This window comes from Rhinolophus ferrumequinum, chromosome 5 (genome assembly GCF_004115265.2).
Source record: "Rhinolophus ferrumequinum isolate MPI-CBG mRhiFer1 chromosome 5, mRhiFer1_v1.p, whole genome shotgun sequence".
Lineage (NCBI taxonomy): Eukaryota > Metazoa > Chordata > Mammalia > Chiroptera > Rhinolophidae > Rhinolophus > Rhinolophus ferrumequinum.
The window spans coordinates 45,683,962-45,702,599 of record NC_046288.1 but is presented as its reverse complement, the minus strand read 5'-3'; the positions used below and the strand labels follow the sequence as shown (position 1 = coordinate 45,702,599).

At 33.9% G+C, this 18,638-nt stretch overlaps 2 protein-coding genes across 3 annotated transcripts in view; both read right to left on the bottom strand.

Moving 5' to 3' along the window:
* Window positions 1-18,638, bottom strand: part of GRID2 (glutamate ionotropic receptor delta type subunit 2) — a 1,348,544-nt gene that overhangs the window by 1,021,059 nt on the left and 308,847 nt on the right. The window lies entirely within an intron of this gene.
* Window positions 10,057-11,782, bottom strand: LOC117022341 (KAT8 regulatory NSL complex subunit 2-like). The gene is given in 2 exon segments (XM_033106343.1): window positions 10,057-11,155; window positions 11,157-11,782. Coding segments are annotated over 2 exon segments (1,380 nt in total). The 5' UTR covers window positions 11,715-11,782; the 3' UTR covers window positions 10,057-10,333.

The following is an 18,638-nucleotide window of genomic DNA, read 5'->3' as shown; positions in this document are numbered from 1 at the left end:
TCATTTTTTTGTTTGGATATGATTAACACATATGCAATTTTTATATTTATGTGCATATATGTTAAAAAAATACTTTTCCCGGATTTTTCTGATTGTGTTCAACCTCAGTTTTAACATAACAGAATGAACAATTTAATAGATTCGGAGATTGCTTTTCTGTCAATCCTCGACATCATTTTGGAGAAACATCATAATAAAATTATTCTCTGCTTGAAGCAGTACATACATCCTTACATTTTCTTAGTGTCCCATTAATTTCAATGAATAGGATTCAATATTCACCACTTACAGATTTTCTTTTGAAAATATTTAATAATAAAATTGGATGAACTAGCTCTTTCCTGACTTGGCTGCCTTTTGCATTACTTAATCATCATTCACTTTCTTTTCAGTACAAAGGAAATTTGTACGAGGATGAGATAGGCTTAGGGCTTCACTTGGGTTTACATAGGAGAATAAAATATGAAAAAGCGTATTCATTTCGATGAAGAAAAATACCACTTTGGACTTCCTTAACTTAAAAAAATTCATATACCTCAAACGTTTATGAAAAGGATGTCATAAACCTTGCTTTTTTTTAATTCAAAATTAAGCTTAACTGATTAAAGTTACAAAGCATGAGAAATGCATTTAGTCTTGGTCATGAGCTAAAGACAACTCCATTTTAATTGCTTACCATTAACTAATATTTTCTCCCTTCATTTTTCATAATAGCTTACTTGTTTTATTACCTCATTACTTCAATTGAGAAATTAAAATTGTATCAGCATTAGGACAACGTGATTATTATCTAGTTAACAATAACAGTAGAAGTCAAGTGGCTGGCATTATATTAAAAATATCCCAAAGTTAGTTATTCAATAAGGTTTGATTTGGGAGTTGGAGACAAATATGTATGGGTATTTAACCAGAAAAAAATTCCCTTCCCCCACATTGTTATCAATAATTGTTCATGCAGAAATGAGTCACTTAACTCATTCTCATCCCCAACCCCATACCAAGAAGGACATTAACAGGAATCACTGTGCACTGAAACTTAAGGCAAAACAGTTGCATTTAACAAAAATACTTTCATTTATAAAGGTACATTAGTTATTGGCCCCAAGGTGGTATTAGAAAATAGGAGTTTAAATTTTTAAAACAGGAATACGTTAAGTATCAGATTTTCTATAAGTCCACTGAGTATTTTAAGCAGGGTGACTTTAAAATAAAGTTATAATTTGTTATAACTTCTGTCACATTTCAAAGTGTCCTTAGAACTTGTCTGTTGCCTTTTTTTTATGCTTTAACATCATCATGAAGGAAATAGAAATCAAGTTAAAAAAATAAAATAAAACCTGTGCTTCATTCTCTCTGCTTCTGTTAGTAATGTGAATAACGCCTCCATACTGTCATGTTAGCTGATAATGATATATACTCTGCCCACAGCTACTTTAAAGATGAAAACTCCTTTAAAGATGAAAACACTTGAAAACTCACATAATAATTGAGATAGAAATATTACTATCTCAGAAGTTATAAATGAAAATAATTAGTAACCTCTGAAAAGGTGAGCCAAAATGGCCTCAATAATAGCTATAAGTGCTAATAGTAAAATGACATTTTCAGGCATAGGTTTGTCTTAAAGTAGAAAATGTTCAAATTACCATTATTATCATTTTGCACAAATACAACAATGGAACCAGGCTTTATTTTATATAGCATATATTCTCCCTTAAATCTAATCCAATAGCAAAAAAAAAAAATCACTTTTCATAGAAAGGCAAAGAAGCTTATCAGGTATATTCAGGAAAATGAATGTATTTTATATAAACATAAATAATGTTGGTGCAGAATAAAATAGAATGAAAGAGTAGGTATCTATGATGAAGTAAGGAATCACCTTATAAAGAAGTATGTAAACTCTTATGTGTAGATACATTTCCTCCTGGGTTCTAACCGTCAGAATCAGGAACCTTTTTTAAGGGCTGCATTACGTGTGGCTTCAAACGTGTGTGTGTCTCTCTGTGAGGATCTAAGATAAGCCTATATTCATTTATTCATGTGCCATTTATCTTTGCACTGCTTCTTGCTTGGTTTGTGTCAACAAAAGTGAAAGCAAACTTGAAACCCTCCCTGAGTGGTCCTTCTGGCCAATTTTTGAACTGCAACCACCCCCTTATATCTGTTCTAGCTGAACGTCTTAATATCTATACCTAGCATTAATATGTCAAGCATTTACAACTTGAATAATCTTTTTCTGTTCTTTAGATCTTCCTATAACAATAGGTAAATTTTATGACTAAAAATTATCTTTTTTCTTAAGTTTATTTTACCCCCAACTTTGGCCTCTCTTCTCTCACATATACTCTTCTGATCATTAGCACAATACAGATTTTTTAAAAAGTACTGCAAACTCGGTTTCTACACTAAGACACCCTTAGAATTTCAGCATGAAAGTAAGAAGAGTGATCTTTTAATAGCTGTTCTCTACCATCCCGAAAAATAACCCAAGAACATTTGTGTAAATATAATTTAACAGAATTTGGGAACACAGGATGGTTCAACCAAGGTAAGAATCGAATGTCAGTGTTAGCATGTGCGTAAGCAGGAAAGTGAATGTAATGGATTTTATTATACCTTAGCTGATGAGTGTGCGAACTAAAGAAAAACAGTCTATCTACATGATGTTTACAGAAATAGATCTAAAATTTGAGAACCTGACACGTACTAACCAACATTTTCCAGGATGTGAATGAATCTGAAGGATATGAGGAACGGAGCTCACCAGCTGTGGGACAGCAATGGATTTCTCTTTTCACACCTCAATCTCAATGTACTGTCCTTTCAGATCATTTTTTTTATTTTCTTTGCCCCCAATGCTTTCAAATTAGTCATCTGCTTCTCTCAAATACAGATCAGGAAAGGAACACCTTAGATAACAGATACAAGTATTTTGATAACTACATAGGAATAATGCATTATAACCTTTATTTGTATATCGGTCTCATGTGAGGTCATGAACGTGACTCAGTCCACTAAAAGAAAGTACTTTGAATATTCTTTTTGAAGTATTCTAAACTCTACATGTGCAAAGCTGAAGACCAGTTTGCTGTGACTCCCACCAACGCAACGCAATTGTTACTACACCAGGCTCTGTGTAAGCAACCAACTCGGTTTCCTGTATGACACCCTACACAACATTCCATGCTCTCATTTCTCTCTCCTTTAAACCTCGGCTGTCAGTGTTACTATCGAAGTGCTGCTTGTAGAACACAAGTCGATGGCAATTACTAAATTAAAACTACTTTTTAAAAAATCTTTATTAAAGTTATTGGGGTGACATTGGTTGGCAAAATTATATAGGTTTCAAGAGTACATTTTTATAATACATCATCTATATATTGCATTGTGTGTTCACCACCCAGGGATTTGGAGACGTTAAAAGTAATAACACTCATTTTGATGTAAAAGCTTTGAAATGCCATATTATTTTATTTTCATAGCACATAATTTTGTTTCATATGTACCTTCAGTATTCAATTCACACCCTATGTTCTTTATAGCATATCAATTTTTTATTTCTACATCCACATGAGATTGTAATTTGTTAGGGCAGAGACCGCATATTATAAAAAAAAAAATAAAGAAAAAGTAATATAGACACAACTGGAGTATAAAAAATAAAGGTACGGTAGTCCTTTGATAAATATTCCTGAAAGAATGTGTTGTAAAAGAAATGCATACACACATATAAAAATAAATACACAGACACGTACAATGTAGTTCAAAAGCAAACGTTCGAATGAAAGGAATGATCTAAATGAGTAAACATTTCATTTTGCTTCAGTTCTTTTTGCTTCCTTTTCAGTGCGCTGGGGCCTGGGTGGGCTTGTATAATGTACAAATAAAAAAGGAAAATGCCTGTCTTCTCCCTGACACCAGGCCCTTTCACCAAAGAAAGTTGTGAACATTAATTAATGTGATTTGCTCAGCTCCTCCAAACACAAATGCTCTCTGGGCCAGACCTAATGGGGCTTCAGCTATGCCTTTACCAGTGTGGCTAATCTAATTCCCCAAGCAATCTTTTTTGTGGCTTCACTGCTTGCTCATAAGACCCTCGTTTTCTGTGAACATTTCTTTGTGAAGAATATAGTGCCAAAGTTAGATATACAGGGGACCCGCATTTTAATGAGATGACATATTTTGATAGAGCAATTAAAAGCATTCATCACAAACTACTGAAAAAGCATCTAGCTACCAGCATACCTGAAATAAGAGATATCTTGTTTAAAACTCTGACTTAAATAATTATATCTAATGGAACGGTTATCATTTAATCGATTATAATCCCATGGGCAGAGATCATGATATGCCTTACAAATATGTTTGATAACATTATGACTAGATATAGTATATTTAACTCTGGATTTAATATCTTGTAATCATCATAATAATAAGGGCCAGAGCATCTTTTTCATGTAATAATCTGGGGCAAAATAAATTATAGCCTAATAACTAAATTACATCATAAGCAGTCACAACGTATTAGCATACTACATAGCTGTTTGCAGATAAAACTTACAGAATCAGAATCATAGTTTCCTTTCTCCTACCACTGTAGTTCACATGTCTCAATGAAGACACATCTATAAGTTATTTCAATTTGCCACAGCATGCAGATATTCAGATACAAATTTCAACTAATTATGTTCAGAACAAAAGAAAAAATGCTCTGAATGACAATGAGGAAGACTCCTTCATCAAAATGTGTCAGGAGAAAACTATTGGCTTGTTCTCAATAAAAAAATAAAAATAAATTAACCCCATATAACTGATAAAAAATAGAGCTTGCTTGCTTGTCTTCCTTCCTTCCTTCCTTCCTTCCTTCCTTCCTTCCTTCCTTCCTTCCTTCCTTCCTTCCTTTCCTTGCCTTGCCTTGCCTTGCCTTGCCTTTCCTTTCCTTTCCTTTCTTTTCTTTATTCTTTCCTTCAACTATTGATAAAGTTAGCACTAGGATTAGGCACACCTAATTTTAAATATTTTATCCCTCCTAATTATAATTTCTTTCTTTTCTTTCCCTTCCTTCCTTCCTTCCTTCCTTCCTTCCTTCCTTCCTTCCTTCCTTCCTTCCTTCCTTCTTTCCTTCCTTCCTTTCCTTTCTTTTCTTTCTTCTTTCCTTCAACTATTGATAAAGTTAGTACTAGGATTAGGCACGCCTAATTTTAAATATTTTATCCCTCCTAATTATAATTTAGTCAAATAAATACATAGTAGTATAATTAAGCTGGTATCATGTAAACTAGCAACAAATACTTTTAAAGCACTAAGAGGATCTTGAATGTTATCTAGTTCAACAATTTTATGGAATGAAAATATCCATATACTAGTGAAGCAGAAAAAAGTTAAAAAAAAAAAAACATTAATTGGGAAAAAGAGTACCATCAAATTCAGCATCTATTTCAGAAGCAACAAGAAAAAAATACAAGTGAAAAATTAAATAAAAAAGTAAAGTGACAGCCCAGACCATAAGAAGTCACACACACAAATAAATACAAAATAAGAATCCAACATACGACTCACACAGATTCTGTGACAGCCTACATACAGATGACATAGACAAGTGATGCTCAGATTTCCTTCACCACCGACTTTTCAAATTTCCCTAATCACGTTTTCTTTTCTGAATTATGGATCTTAATTAAAACTAAACCTTTTTTGTACCATTTGAAAGAAATAGTACAATTTATTTTTAATATACTGCAGCCCGTTTTCTGATATTTTTGACCTGATAACTGCAAATTCAGTAGTATAAACTGCTAACAAATTGGTGGTTTCTACAAAAAATAAATGTATTATGGACATTTCAGTTTTTGTCTGCTCTGCATCACTTTGCTTCAAACATACGTTTCACTAATTATTTCTTTCTAGAACTTGTATATAGCAACTTTGGTTTCTGTCCCTCTCTTCATGTCATCTTGCAAAAATAATTACTCTAATTGCTAAAAGAAAGTGTTCTTTAAAACACAAATTAAGTCTCCATATTAATACTCCTTGCAGAAGCAGCACATTTCTCAGAGTCTTAGCATGTGATTTATTGATTTTCATTGCATGGGAGAACTCACAGGAAATTGTCTTCCATAGAGGGTGACAGAGTAATTGTATATTTAGAGTGATATGCGGTATTAGGACTACTTTCTGTGATTACATAGTGATGATTTAAAAATTTTAGTGCATTTTGAAACATTTCCATAATTGTTAACCATATGCTGTTACACAAACCAATTTCACTAAGTTTTCTTGTCCCATCACTGGGTTGGAATGAGTAGGAAAGGATTTGTCATGGTGGTGAGGGAATAAAAGTACCAGAATGTACTGTTTCCAGGCATTGGTAGTAATTTTGTGAGTTAGTCATACCTTCTTTACACTTGCAAGAAATATTAGGCTGGTGCAAATGTAATTGCAGTTTTTGCAATTATTTTTAACGTTTTAAACCATGATTACTTTTGCACCAAACTAATACATAGAGAACAATGGATAGTAGCTTCTTCACAGTGGGAAACATTATCTAGTAATGACATTAAAAGCAGAAGTTTCTTGTTTTTCGCTTTTTTTACTGTGCATCTTTTATCTTTCGTTCATATGGTTAATTATTTTTAGCAAATCAGTCTTCTCTAAACACACACACACACACACACACACACACACACACACACACACACACACACAGAAGGATACTATAAAGAATCTCCCTTTTCATCCCCCAAACAATTTTTCTGTCCTACAATATAAATAGTGATTAAAATTCAAGCTGAGAGCTGCAGAATGTCATTTTGGGTCACTGAAGAACACTTTTATAAATTTTAAAGATGTCTGTGTGCAGGCCTTCATTTACCAGTCAATCACTTGCTGAAGTGTTTCAGAGAAAGATGCATAAAGCAGGATCTCATTTTCATGTTGTGTATGGGTAGAATATGATGCATTCCATGAATCGCACTAAACTGCAGTGATTCTTCCTCCATATAGTTTGTCCAGTTCTTTGGTAGTCATCTCACATCTGAACTCTTACAATATATACCTAGTTATAAAATGACTCAAACTGATCTACATACTTACCACATTGTTAAAATTTTAATAATGCCATTCATATGTTTAGGAACCTTCAGTGTATGTACAGTATTGTGGACTAAATGTATGTGAACCCTCAAAATTAATATATTGAAGCCCAAAGCCCTAATGTGATGGCATTAGAAGGTGGGGCCTTTAGGACATATTTCAACTTAGATGAGATCATGAGGGTGGCACCCCATGATGGGATTAGTGCCCCTATAAGAAGAGGAAGAGACACCAGAGCTTCCTCTTTCTGCCATGTAAGGATAAGCAAGAAAGCAAATGACTGAAAGGCAGGAAGAAGGCTCTCCTCAAGGACCAAATCTACCAGCATCTTAATCTTGGATTTCCCAGCCCTTTGCACTATGAGAAATTAGTGTCTGTTCAAGCAACCCAGTCTATGATATTTTATTATAGCAGTCTGAGCTAAGACAGACATTTACCTTAAGAAATAACAGTCCAACACTATATAGTCTATATAATCTATATCACAAACTATATAATCTTCCTTGGTCATTCTGTCCCTAAGAATGTCAGGCATCTTGTTTTGATATTTGGAATGCTTACTATTTGATATTGGAATTGTTACTATTCTCTTTTTTTAAAGAGTTCTTAAAGATTTTGTGTGTGTGTGTGTGTGTGTGTGTGTGTGTGTGATATAGCTCCTATAAGGAAAAGATATTAGCCATCCTCGTACCCAAGGAATGATCAGGGATAGGTCCCATAGGTATCACAAATATATCACAAAGGACATTTATATGCTGAGACATATGTCCACAAGGACCTATCCAAAAAAGTGACAATATCATTCTCACCCAAACCTGTTGGTTCAATATTGTTGATGGAACTACTGAGCATCCAGAAAATATAGCATATACAGTAGATCCTCATTTAAATGAATACAAGTTTAAATTTAATTTGCAGTTTAACCCAATACATTTGATAGAAAAGTAGAACACACTTTAATACAATAAGAAAAGATATTTTCATGGAGCTTAAAGTGAATGTGCCCTAGTAAATGGGGTGCAACCAGCCAAAGAACAAAAGTGGAAATCAGTGGTTCAGAAGTCGAGCACACTTTGTGATCTATTTACTTAAGTAATTACTTGGGATAAAAATAGGTGACTATATGCATATGCATCCAAAACTCATTCAGCTCAAGGAAACACACACACACACACACACACACACACATATACACACATATATATACATATATATGTATATATATGTGTGTGTGTATATATATATATATATATATATATATATACACATGTATATATGTGTGTGTGTGTGTGTGTGTATATATATGCTTAAGTAAATTATTACATTTTTTATTTTGGAGGTATACAGACCTTATAGCTAGGTAGTTGTTACTGTATTTACATTTACATTTTGGTAACATATTTGATTGTCTTAAAAGAGTGGTTTGTGTTTCTGGATCATTTATCGTATGACCTTAAATACAGAAATAGATGGGTTTTTAGTAACTCTGAAGTCAAATCTCCAGGTATCTGTTACCTGCCATATGTGTCCATCTCCTTGTGGAAAGACTCCTCTAACCTCCACAATATGTCCTTTCCTAGACTCCGATCTCAGCACTTCATTCTGTCAATAGGTCCACTCCCACTTGTGCTTTTAACTCTACCATTTTCTCTTGGGCCCCCCAAATTTCTATTCCATTAAAACCACCAGTTACACCAACAATCTTACCTCCTAATAACTGTAATAATGGCTCAGTTTTTGCCTGCTGAAACTGGAATTGTGAGGAAGTGTACCGCATACACCAAAATATTATCTCGTCAGTGACTCTAAAGTGAAAGCTATCAAATTATCCCCAAAGTCCTAAAGAAAGTCAGCATTTTATCCTTCCATATACAAAGACCTTATCTTATCACTGCTTTCAAATCATACTGACCTCTTCAATATCAACATACTTTTAATGCAACCACAATTCTATTACTATTAGATATTGGAATTGGAATTTATCTGAATTTGTTATTATTTTTAATGTAATTTACATCCATTGAGGCCTTTGTCACTATGTGAAAGCCACTGGTGGAAACTCTTAGTAGAAAATATTCAATATTTTTGTGCACCACTTATTAAAAAAAAAAAAAAAACTAAACTAAAACAAACAAGTAAAAAAAAAAACACGCACACACAAAAAAGAAATATACTACATTACAGATCCATGAGATCAACAAATATAATTGCAGTATCATTACATTCCCATAGCCAAACCTTGATCCTTGCCAAAACTCAGAACTCTAGTGTCTGAGGTTATTTAGCTTTTACATTGTAGAACTACAACTGAAGTACTGGATAACTCTACCACACCAAAATGTTATGCTCAAACCACAGGCACAAAATGTCATAAAGGGGTCTCCCCTCTCCTTCAATTTATATCCAATATGTATAATATTAAATCATGACATTAAATCTAAACTCTTCCAACTTCTGTCGTGCCCATGATCTTCTTGAATTCATTTTTCATTATTTTCTCCCGGTCTTTCTGTTCCAGCCAAACCAATCCATCTAACCTGGTCAATATATCTATTTTTCTATATCACACTGTATTATAATTATTTGTTTAGCCATCTATTTTCCTGGAAGTGCACTCCACTAAGACATTTTTTTTTTTTGCATCTAAGTGATCGTTTTATATATTCGAACATTTTAACATTTAATAGAAACTATATATAACAACTTCTTGTGGTATCTTACATTAAGACAGTCACTACAGAAATGTACATAGGTTAGAAGCCAGAGGAATGCTGTGGGCTATTCACTGGGAGGAGGTGGTTCATTATCACCTAATTAGGTGAGAGGTGAGGACAGGTTAAAAGGCAGCCTGTTAGACAGCGGTAATGAGTCACTGGGTCCATCACTATCCCAAGGATACACAGCTCCCACCTAAACACCTATGTAGATTTGTCCCAAACATGGGAAATCCCCCTGCAAAGATGTCTCCTCTTAGGCACAAAGTCCCAAATATTTGCTCAATCACAGCAGCAGATTCACCTCTGTCTCTCTTCCTTGCCCAGAGTGGGAAGACACCCACAACTTTTAGACACTTGGTCTCTTCCCCCAAAATTTGGTTTATGTTTGACTACAGCACTCAGTAACCCAGAAGAAGAACAAACGGGTCTGGGTTGTCCTTTAGTGAGAGATGGTCAGAAGTACTTGTTTAAAGAACAGGAAATTCAAATCCTCCAAAGTCAAATGGTTCCCCCCAAAACTATTAACTGATAGAAGTGGGTTCTGGCTTCCCATATGCAGTAGCCATTCCACTCGGAGGCAATGCTGCAGAGCCTTTCTCAGAATTTCGAGATCCCTGTGATCTGCATCCATCTCCGGCCATCTGCATCTGGCCCAAAATATCCACTGTGCCTTCAGCAATGTCTTTGACTGAATGATCTTCAAGGGTCAGTGAAGGATCAAAAAGCAAGGGTGAAGGAGGGCATTGTGTACCATCACCCACGACATCCAAGTCCTGCTCGGGCTTATACATCTGAGGAGGCAACTGGAAATGCAGTGGGCAGCAGGGATCCTCAGAGAGGTTTACAGGAACTGCTTTGTTGCAGGGCACCTCTTCAGACCCCTGGCAGCATTTGAAGAGAACCTGATTCGTGTCCTGACAAATATGGGTAAGGCAGTGTCTGGTCATTGGGAGAGACTGATTAGAACAACGAACATCATCCACAAAAGCCAAGCACTTCTGACTGGAACGAGTGGTTTGTGCCTGCTGGGCGGCACCATCCGTGGCCAGCATTCTGCGTTCCTTCAGCTGCCTGTGCAGTAAGGCTTCCACTCCATAGCGCTGACGATACCGCCGAAGACATTTTAGACGCTTTAGGTTCTCTTGTTCTTTGGCCAAAAGTCCCTCTGGGCCAGTCAGGAGACTACTACCTAGAGCTTCATGTTCCACTTTGCGATTATGTAAGTAACGTCGCTTTTTCTCTTTGAGCAGATGCTGAAGTCGTTTAAACTGACCAATGTACAAAGACTGTAAACGAATTAGTTTCTCACGCATAATCAGGGCCACTTCTTCAGCTGTGTAGGTAGACACCAGCATGTTTTAGGGGATCTTCTTGATCACTGTCTATGCTATCAGCTTCACTGTCAGGGTCACCTCTCCATGTCTGATCCACAGTAATGGGTTCCTGCTCCCCATCACTCCAGCTGTCTTCATCCAGAATTCGGCTGGCTTCACTGCAACTACTTTCTGGAGTCTGAGACCCCAGCTCTGTCTTAGCATATGAGCTCAGCTGGCACAAGAGTGTTTCACCCACAGGGCCTGGACCAGTCTTCTTCATTTGAGCATGAAGTGCCAGGGCATTCCTACGGGCATGTTCAGCACAGAAGGACACCCCATCTTTCTTCTCCGGCTTTGGGGCAGCACTGGGACATCTTTTCCCATTCTTCGTCGATATATAACTACACTGCTTGAAGGGTGCATTCTTATCTTCAAGAATATGTTTAATGCTAAATTCCTGCCCCTCCAGACGAGGTTGCGAGCATGGGCGATGAGTAAATGAACAAGAGAGGGGCTCCTGAGACCTGGTCACTGGGGTAATCCTACCCCGATTGGTCGGCAAGACGTGGATCCGAATCCTGTTCATACCAAAACCTTCGCGGCCACTCCGCACCACTCTCCCACTAAGACATTTTTTGATCTGCAGCACTCAGCAAAGTCTCTCACCAATATGTGGTGCTCAATTAATGCTCACTGAAAATAAATTATGTAATAAATCGTAAATGCTGAGGGGTGCTCACAAAATAGAAAGGTTGCAATAGCACACTCAACATTGGGTTCAACAGTTTTATTTGGGTTAATTAAGAACAGCTAATGAACTAACACTCATTTAGTCATGCTGAGGCAACTTAGTCAGATCAGTGAATAGTTTGTAAAACAGAAAATCACCAGGCTGCACCATGCAATTTGGGGAGCCAGGGGGAACAGAAATCATACTTTTGTAAATATGTGCTTCTTCACACATACGAAATACCACTGTTGTTCTTTTAATAAAGCACTAGAAACATATTGTGTAGTAAAACAACTGCTGCTGAAGATTAAATAAACTATTTTCATCTTGAAATTTTTTCATCATGAAAATGAGACAGACAATAAGAACTGGGACTGCAAAAAGCATCTAACAGCAAAGACTTTCAAAATAACCTGTTCTTTGTCATATATCTATCTCTCCAAAGTAAAGCATTAAGACTATTTTACTCAATTCCTCCTCTGCCTCAATGAAAATAATTATGTAACATAGGATAAAACCAGGGAGATATAGTCACAATAACTAGATAGCACTTATTCAACCAAGCAACAAAATATAAATTCTTAGACTTAAAGTTTTAAGAAAACAGTATATAGTTCTTCTTGGACTGCTTATTCCATTTGTTTCCTTTGTTTACATATCATCGCTACTTTGGTACCACTTACAACATGGCACTTATGAAATAAATTAATTAAGCTTGCTCAATTGCATATTTATGAATTGTGTATTTATAAATAATTCCATTTATTCTATAGAACCAACTTCTACACATAAATTTTATTGATCTCTAAAAACAATGTGAGAGATACATTTTTTATTTATGTTCTGATCTACGTTTTATAATATACATATAGATTTGTATATTTTATTTCTAGAAGTCTATTTTATACTTGATTTTTATCTGTGTACAATTGTCCCTCAGTATCCATGGAGGATTGGTTCCAGGAACCTCTGCCAACAGATACCAAAATCCACAGACACTCAAGTCCTTCATATAAAATGGCATAGTATTTGCATATATAACCTATGCACATCCTCTCATATACTTTAAATCATCTATAGATTACCTAATATAATGTAAATGCTATCTAAGTAGTTGTTATACTGTATTGTTTGGGGAATAATGACAAGAAAAAAACAAACATCTGTACTTGTTCATACCACCATCACCGATACAAACATCATAGCTCTAAGTTAACAGTACATGATAGGTATATTGTTTTTTTCTTTTTTTTTATGTCAAATATTTTTAATCCAAGTTTAGTTGAATTCACAGAAGTGGAACCCACGAGTATGGAGGGCCAGCCATATTCATATATCATCGTTCCTTATTAACAAAAAATATAAAAACTGATACATTCAAGAAGCAGTGCAAGAATCAAGTGGTAACTTATTATTTAGTACCAAATAATCCTATAATAATTATCATATATTTTTATAACTTCGCTCTACAAATGTTCTAGCTCTACTGGGTAGCATACTTATTTTTATCAAATGCTCTGTTTGCCTATATCACTTTATACACAGCCTTATCAGGTGCTTTTAGCAGTGCAGCATTACATTTTTATTATTTTTCATTTTCTACCTTGGTAGAATGTCAAGTGATAAAAGAAACTGTGCCATGTTATTTTTTTTCAACCCCCAGCCTTTATAGAAGTGACTGACACATGGTAAGTACTTGATAAATACTTAGTGATTAATAAATTAAGCTGCTTCTGATATGTGGCCCATTTCTGAAGCAATGAGAAGAGGTAATGAAATATTCTAAGAAATATACACATACATAAAATTCTATCGAAGATGTTGAGCTCAAAGTAATTAAAGCCGTGAGGATATATTGCTGAAATATATTTGAGCATTTATGATTTTTAGGCATGAATCCACATACAGACTAATAATTAGGTATCTCATTTATTTCAAACATATTCCAAATCAAATCAAACCAACAATGACTTATCGCTCTTTTCCTAAGACCAAGGTACTAAACTAGACATGTTTCCACTTTCATTGCTTATACTATTAAATCGAGGCATTGCATGCTATATCATCTTGAGGAGAGAGTTTTGTTGACTGTCAAGTAATACAAAGTAAAAAATGAATATTTCAGCAAAACATTCAGGATTAAAAATGCTCGCTAGGGGTAAAATTCATTTTTTATGAAATTAACAAGGTACAGAATCAAGGGGGATATATTATTTCACAACAGCCAGATTCATTGCATTTTCAAACTTCCCCCTAAACCTGTACAAGAAAATGAAAAGGATATTTTGTACCAAATCAAACACACAAGACAAGAGAATTCTCACATAAATGAAATGAGGACAATCTGTCAAATTTGATGAATTTAATTTCCATTTATAGATGTAAAACATTTCAAATTATTAGCTCCAGAGTGCAACTGGGTGCAGAGGTATATGTTAAATTTGTAAAGTAAAATGAATTTCCATATTTTTGCATCATCACAAACTTAACCTATTTTTTTTAAATAAGTATCTTTTTTTGTCTTTTTATTTCATTTTTCTCTTACAGTTCAGTTCATGAGGATAATTTCATAACATATTCCTATAGGGCTCTCAAATTATTGGTATGCTCTGGAAATACTTAGGAAAGAGCTGTGAAGAAAATATGCATTCTTATCTTCCATGTCATTTTACCTTAATAATGGGAAGCTATTATGGAGCCACAGCTTTACAAATGCTTTTCTTATAAGCGGTGTGGTTTCATGATTTTTCTTGTTTGTTTTATTTTGATTTTTGTTTTTGTTTTTTGATTTGGCAAAACAAATCAAAACGAAACTATAATTCATCAAGTCACGATGACTTTGCAACCATTCGTTGTCGTATATTTTGATGAGATTTTACTTTTCACTAGCCTATTGTTCAGAGTCTATTCCTTTTTATTTAGTTTTTTGTTTGTTTTGGGGGGGCTTTTTTTGTTTGTTTCCTTTTTGCTCAACAAACAAAGTCATCTTAGGAGTCCATGCAGAAACGATTTTTGTAATGCTGACCATATGCCAGGCATCATTCCAAGTATTTTATAAATGTTAACACTAATTTAAGCTTTACAACAACTATATGTATGCGGAGATACTATCATGACCCCATCTTACAGAGACGCAAACTTTTACACCGGAGAGAAAGTAACTTATTTAAGATTAGAGCACTACTAAATGCTTCTCAGTCCCTCCTTTCAAGCATTGTGCAGTATTGCCTCTCAGGCCCACTCTAATTATAGTACATTTCCTAAGCTTATTTAACTTTTTAGAAAATGAAGTTATCCTACTAATATAAAAATTATAAGAAAAATTGAGTAAGTTTAAAAATGAATAACTCTAACTAAAAAACTTGGTCTTTGATAAAGACTTGAAAAATGCTAAAATTAATAGTTAGATTATGATTTTTTACAAGTTTATTGATTATCATATCATTAATTTAAGAGCAATAAAAATGATAAAATACAAATGTAAATATAATGCCAAAATCATTTCAGAAAAAAAAAATGGATGAACATTTAAAATTTCCTCAAAAATACCTATGCCCATGAAGAAAGATATAGATGTACAGATGTCACAAAATTATTATTTCACTTTAGCAACCTGTTTGACATTTTTATTCATATTTAGATAATCATGAAAAAATTATAAAGTATTGAACAGGTAGCCCTACCAGTCACCATATACAAAAATTAACTTAAGATGAGTGTAAGGGTTAATTTTATGTATCAACTTGATTGAGTCATGGGGTGTACAGACAGTAGGTTAAACATTATTTCTAGGTGCATCTGTGAGGGTGTGAGGGGGAGATTAGCATTCATATTGGTAGAATAAGTAAAGCAGATCGACTCCCCTAATATGGGCAGGCATCATCCAATCCCTTGAGGACCAGAATAGAATAAAAATGCAGAAGAAGGGAGAATTTGCATGCTTTGTCTGGCTGTTTGAGCTGTAACATCTATCCTCTGCACTCAGACTGAGACTTACATCATAAATTCTCTAGTCTCAGGCCTTTGGATTGGACTAGAACTTAACACTATCAGTTTTCCTGGTTCTCATGCCTTCAGACATGAACTGGAACTACACTGCCAGTTTTCCTGACAGCAGATCAGGAGACTTGTCAGTTTCCATAATTACGTGAGTCAAATTCTTAGAGTAAATCTCTCGATATATAGATATACTCGTATATAGATCTAGAGATATGATATATATGTGTATATATATATCATATAGCAACATATATATCTATATTTAGATATAGATATCCTATTGATTCTGTTTCTCTGGAGAACTCTAATACAATGGGTTATGGATTTAAATTTAAAAGCTAAACTACAATATTTCTAGAAGAAAATGAAATAAATGTTTGTAAGAATGATGTAAGAATGGGTTAATATTTATTAGACAGGACACAGTGGTAATAATAATAATAAAAGAAAAAAGATTAATAGGTTGAAGTTTATCAAAAGTAAAAGCTACTGCTCAGTAAAGACATGTTAAAAATGTGAAATGAAATATTCAACAAAACAACAACTAACAAAGGAATCACATATAGAATAGATTTCCAAAAACACCTATACATCGATAAGAAAGAGAAAATAACTCAACTTTTTAAAGAATGGACTAAAGATTTGAATATGCAGTTCATAATAGAAGATATCTGAATCTCCAAAGAGCGTACACAAAAGAATTTAATATTATTAGATGTAAGTGAATTGCAAATTAAAACTTCAATGAAATTCTGTAACCATCTAAGTTACAATTGAAAAGACTAACATTAACAAGTTATTTGAAAAATGTGGTACAACTGGAACTCTCTTACAAAGCTGGTGGGTGTTTAAAAATTACAAATACTACTGGAAACATTTGCATTTTTTAAGCTCTGATTCAGCAATTCTATTCCTAGGGCATTCCACTCCAAGAGAAATGAATGAATTTTTCCATAAGAGGATTTCTCCAAAGATGTTCACGATACCTTTTTTCATAATAGCCCCAAACTAGAAATAACATAAATGTCCATCAACAGAAGATACAGTAAATATCCTGTGATCTATTCATATAATGAAATATGACTCACTTATAAAAAAACAAAAAACAAACAAACAAACAAAAAAACATACTATTGATACACTTAACGACATGGATAAATCTCAAAAAATGTAATGGAGGAAAGAAACCACATACAAAAGAATGCATATCAAGCTCAGGAAGAGACCAAACTAATCTGTAGTTATAAAAAATAAGAGTAGTGAGTGCCTATGTGTGAGAGAGTGGGATGGGGAGCTTGGGTGGAAAGGGGATAGGGAAAATTTCTGGAGTATTAGAATATATTGTACTCATGTATCCTGATCTTGATATTACTTACTTAGGAAAATTTCTCAGGTCCTAGAAATGTTGTATATACTTATCTTGATATAACCTACTTAGGTGTATAGATCTATCATGATTCCTCAAACTATATACTTAATATTTGTGAACAATATATAAATAATACATCAGTAAAGGACTGTCAAGAAAAGTCAAAAGAGACAAGGGAACCAATTCTTTCCATGAAATAATCTTCTCAAAAAACTAAAACAAAACACAACCTAAATCTGACCATCTTACATTTGTTGGCTCTAACTACCAAAATGTAAGTAATACAGAAAACAGGAAGATGTTAAACACCAGCACAGTTATTCAATCCAATGGATACATACTGTAGTTTACAGGAAAAAATGCTGTTTCACTAATAAATACAGGCAAAATTTTAAGAAGAGATTTAGAATTCAGAGCCTAAAAAGATTTAAGAGACATATCAACTGATAACAATATGAGAATTTTATATGGATCCATATTCAAACAAATGCTTACAATTTACCTATATTTATATATAAAATATGGCACTTATGGGAAGATTGCAAATTTAAATATTAACTTCATGCTTGATTATATTGAGAGCATTCTTTATTGTGATATTATTGTACTTATTGTAATCAGTTTTAATAGAAGCTATATCTTTCCAATATACTCAATATTTTATATGTAGATATACAGAACGTCACATTTTCTTAAGATAAAGAAAGACATATGTAATATATCTAGTACACATGAATCATAAACATTTTATTATTTAAAATCTGATTAAAGAATTTGACTTATATGAATATAGAAACATTCATTTGCATTCTGATACATTTGAGTGGGTTATTCGAACTATGGAAGTGGTATTGTACTATCATAAGGATGAGCTTGTAAAAAATGTGAACATGTCAGTTTTTGTGTACCAGTAAGTATTTGAAAGCGCTTTCATCTCCAAAAGAAAGAATCATAAATTGTTAAACATGAAAAAAAAATATCTTAAAGATATTGAGGGCATTTGGTCATTTGCTCGTGTATTTGTTCAAGAATCACGAGTCCAGTTCCTCATCAAATAGAAAGCCGAACAATCACCATAAAAATATATGACATCTATAAAACTTAGTAGCCATAACACCAAAAGCTGTCAAATACAGGAGCAGAATAAAAATAAAAGCTTCTACTTTACAACACCTATTTGCTTCATAACCCAGAAAAGAATTTCTTGAGAAGCTTTGACGCTTTTTTTAAATTTTAATTAAAATTTATTGGGGTGACAATGGTTAGTAAAATTATACGTTTCAAATGTACAATTCCGTAATACATCATCTATATATCACTTTGTGTGTTCACTACCCAGAGTCAGTTCTCCTTCCACCACCATATATTTGATACCCTTTACCCTCCTCTACTATCCTCTCTCCCCCTTTACC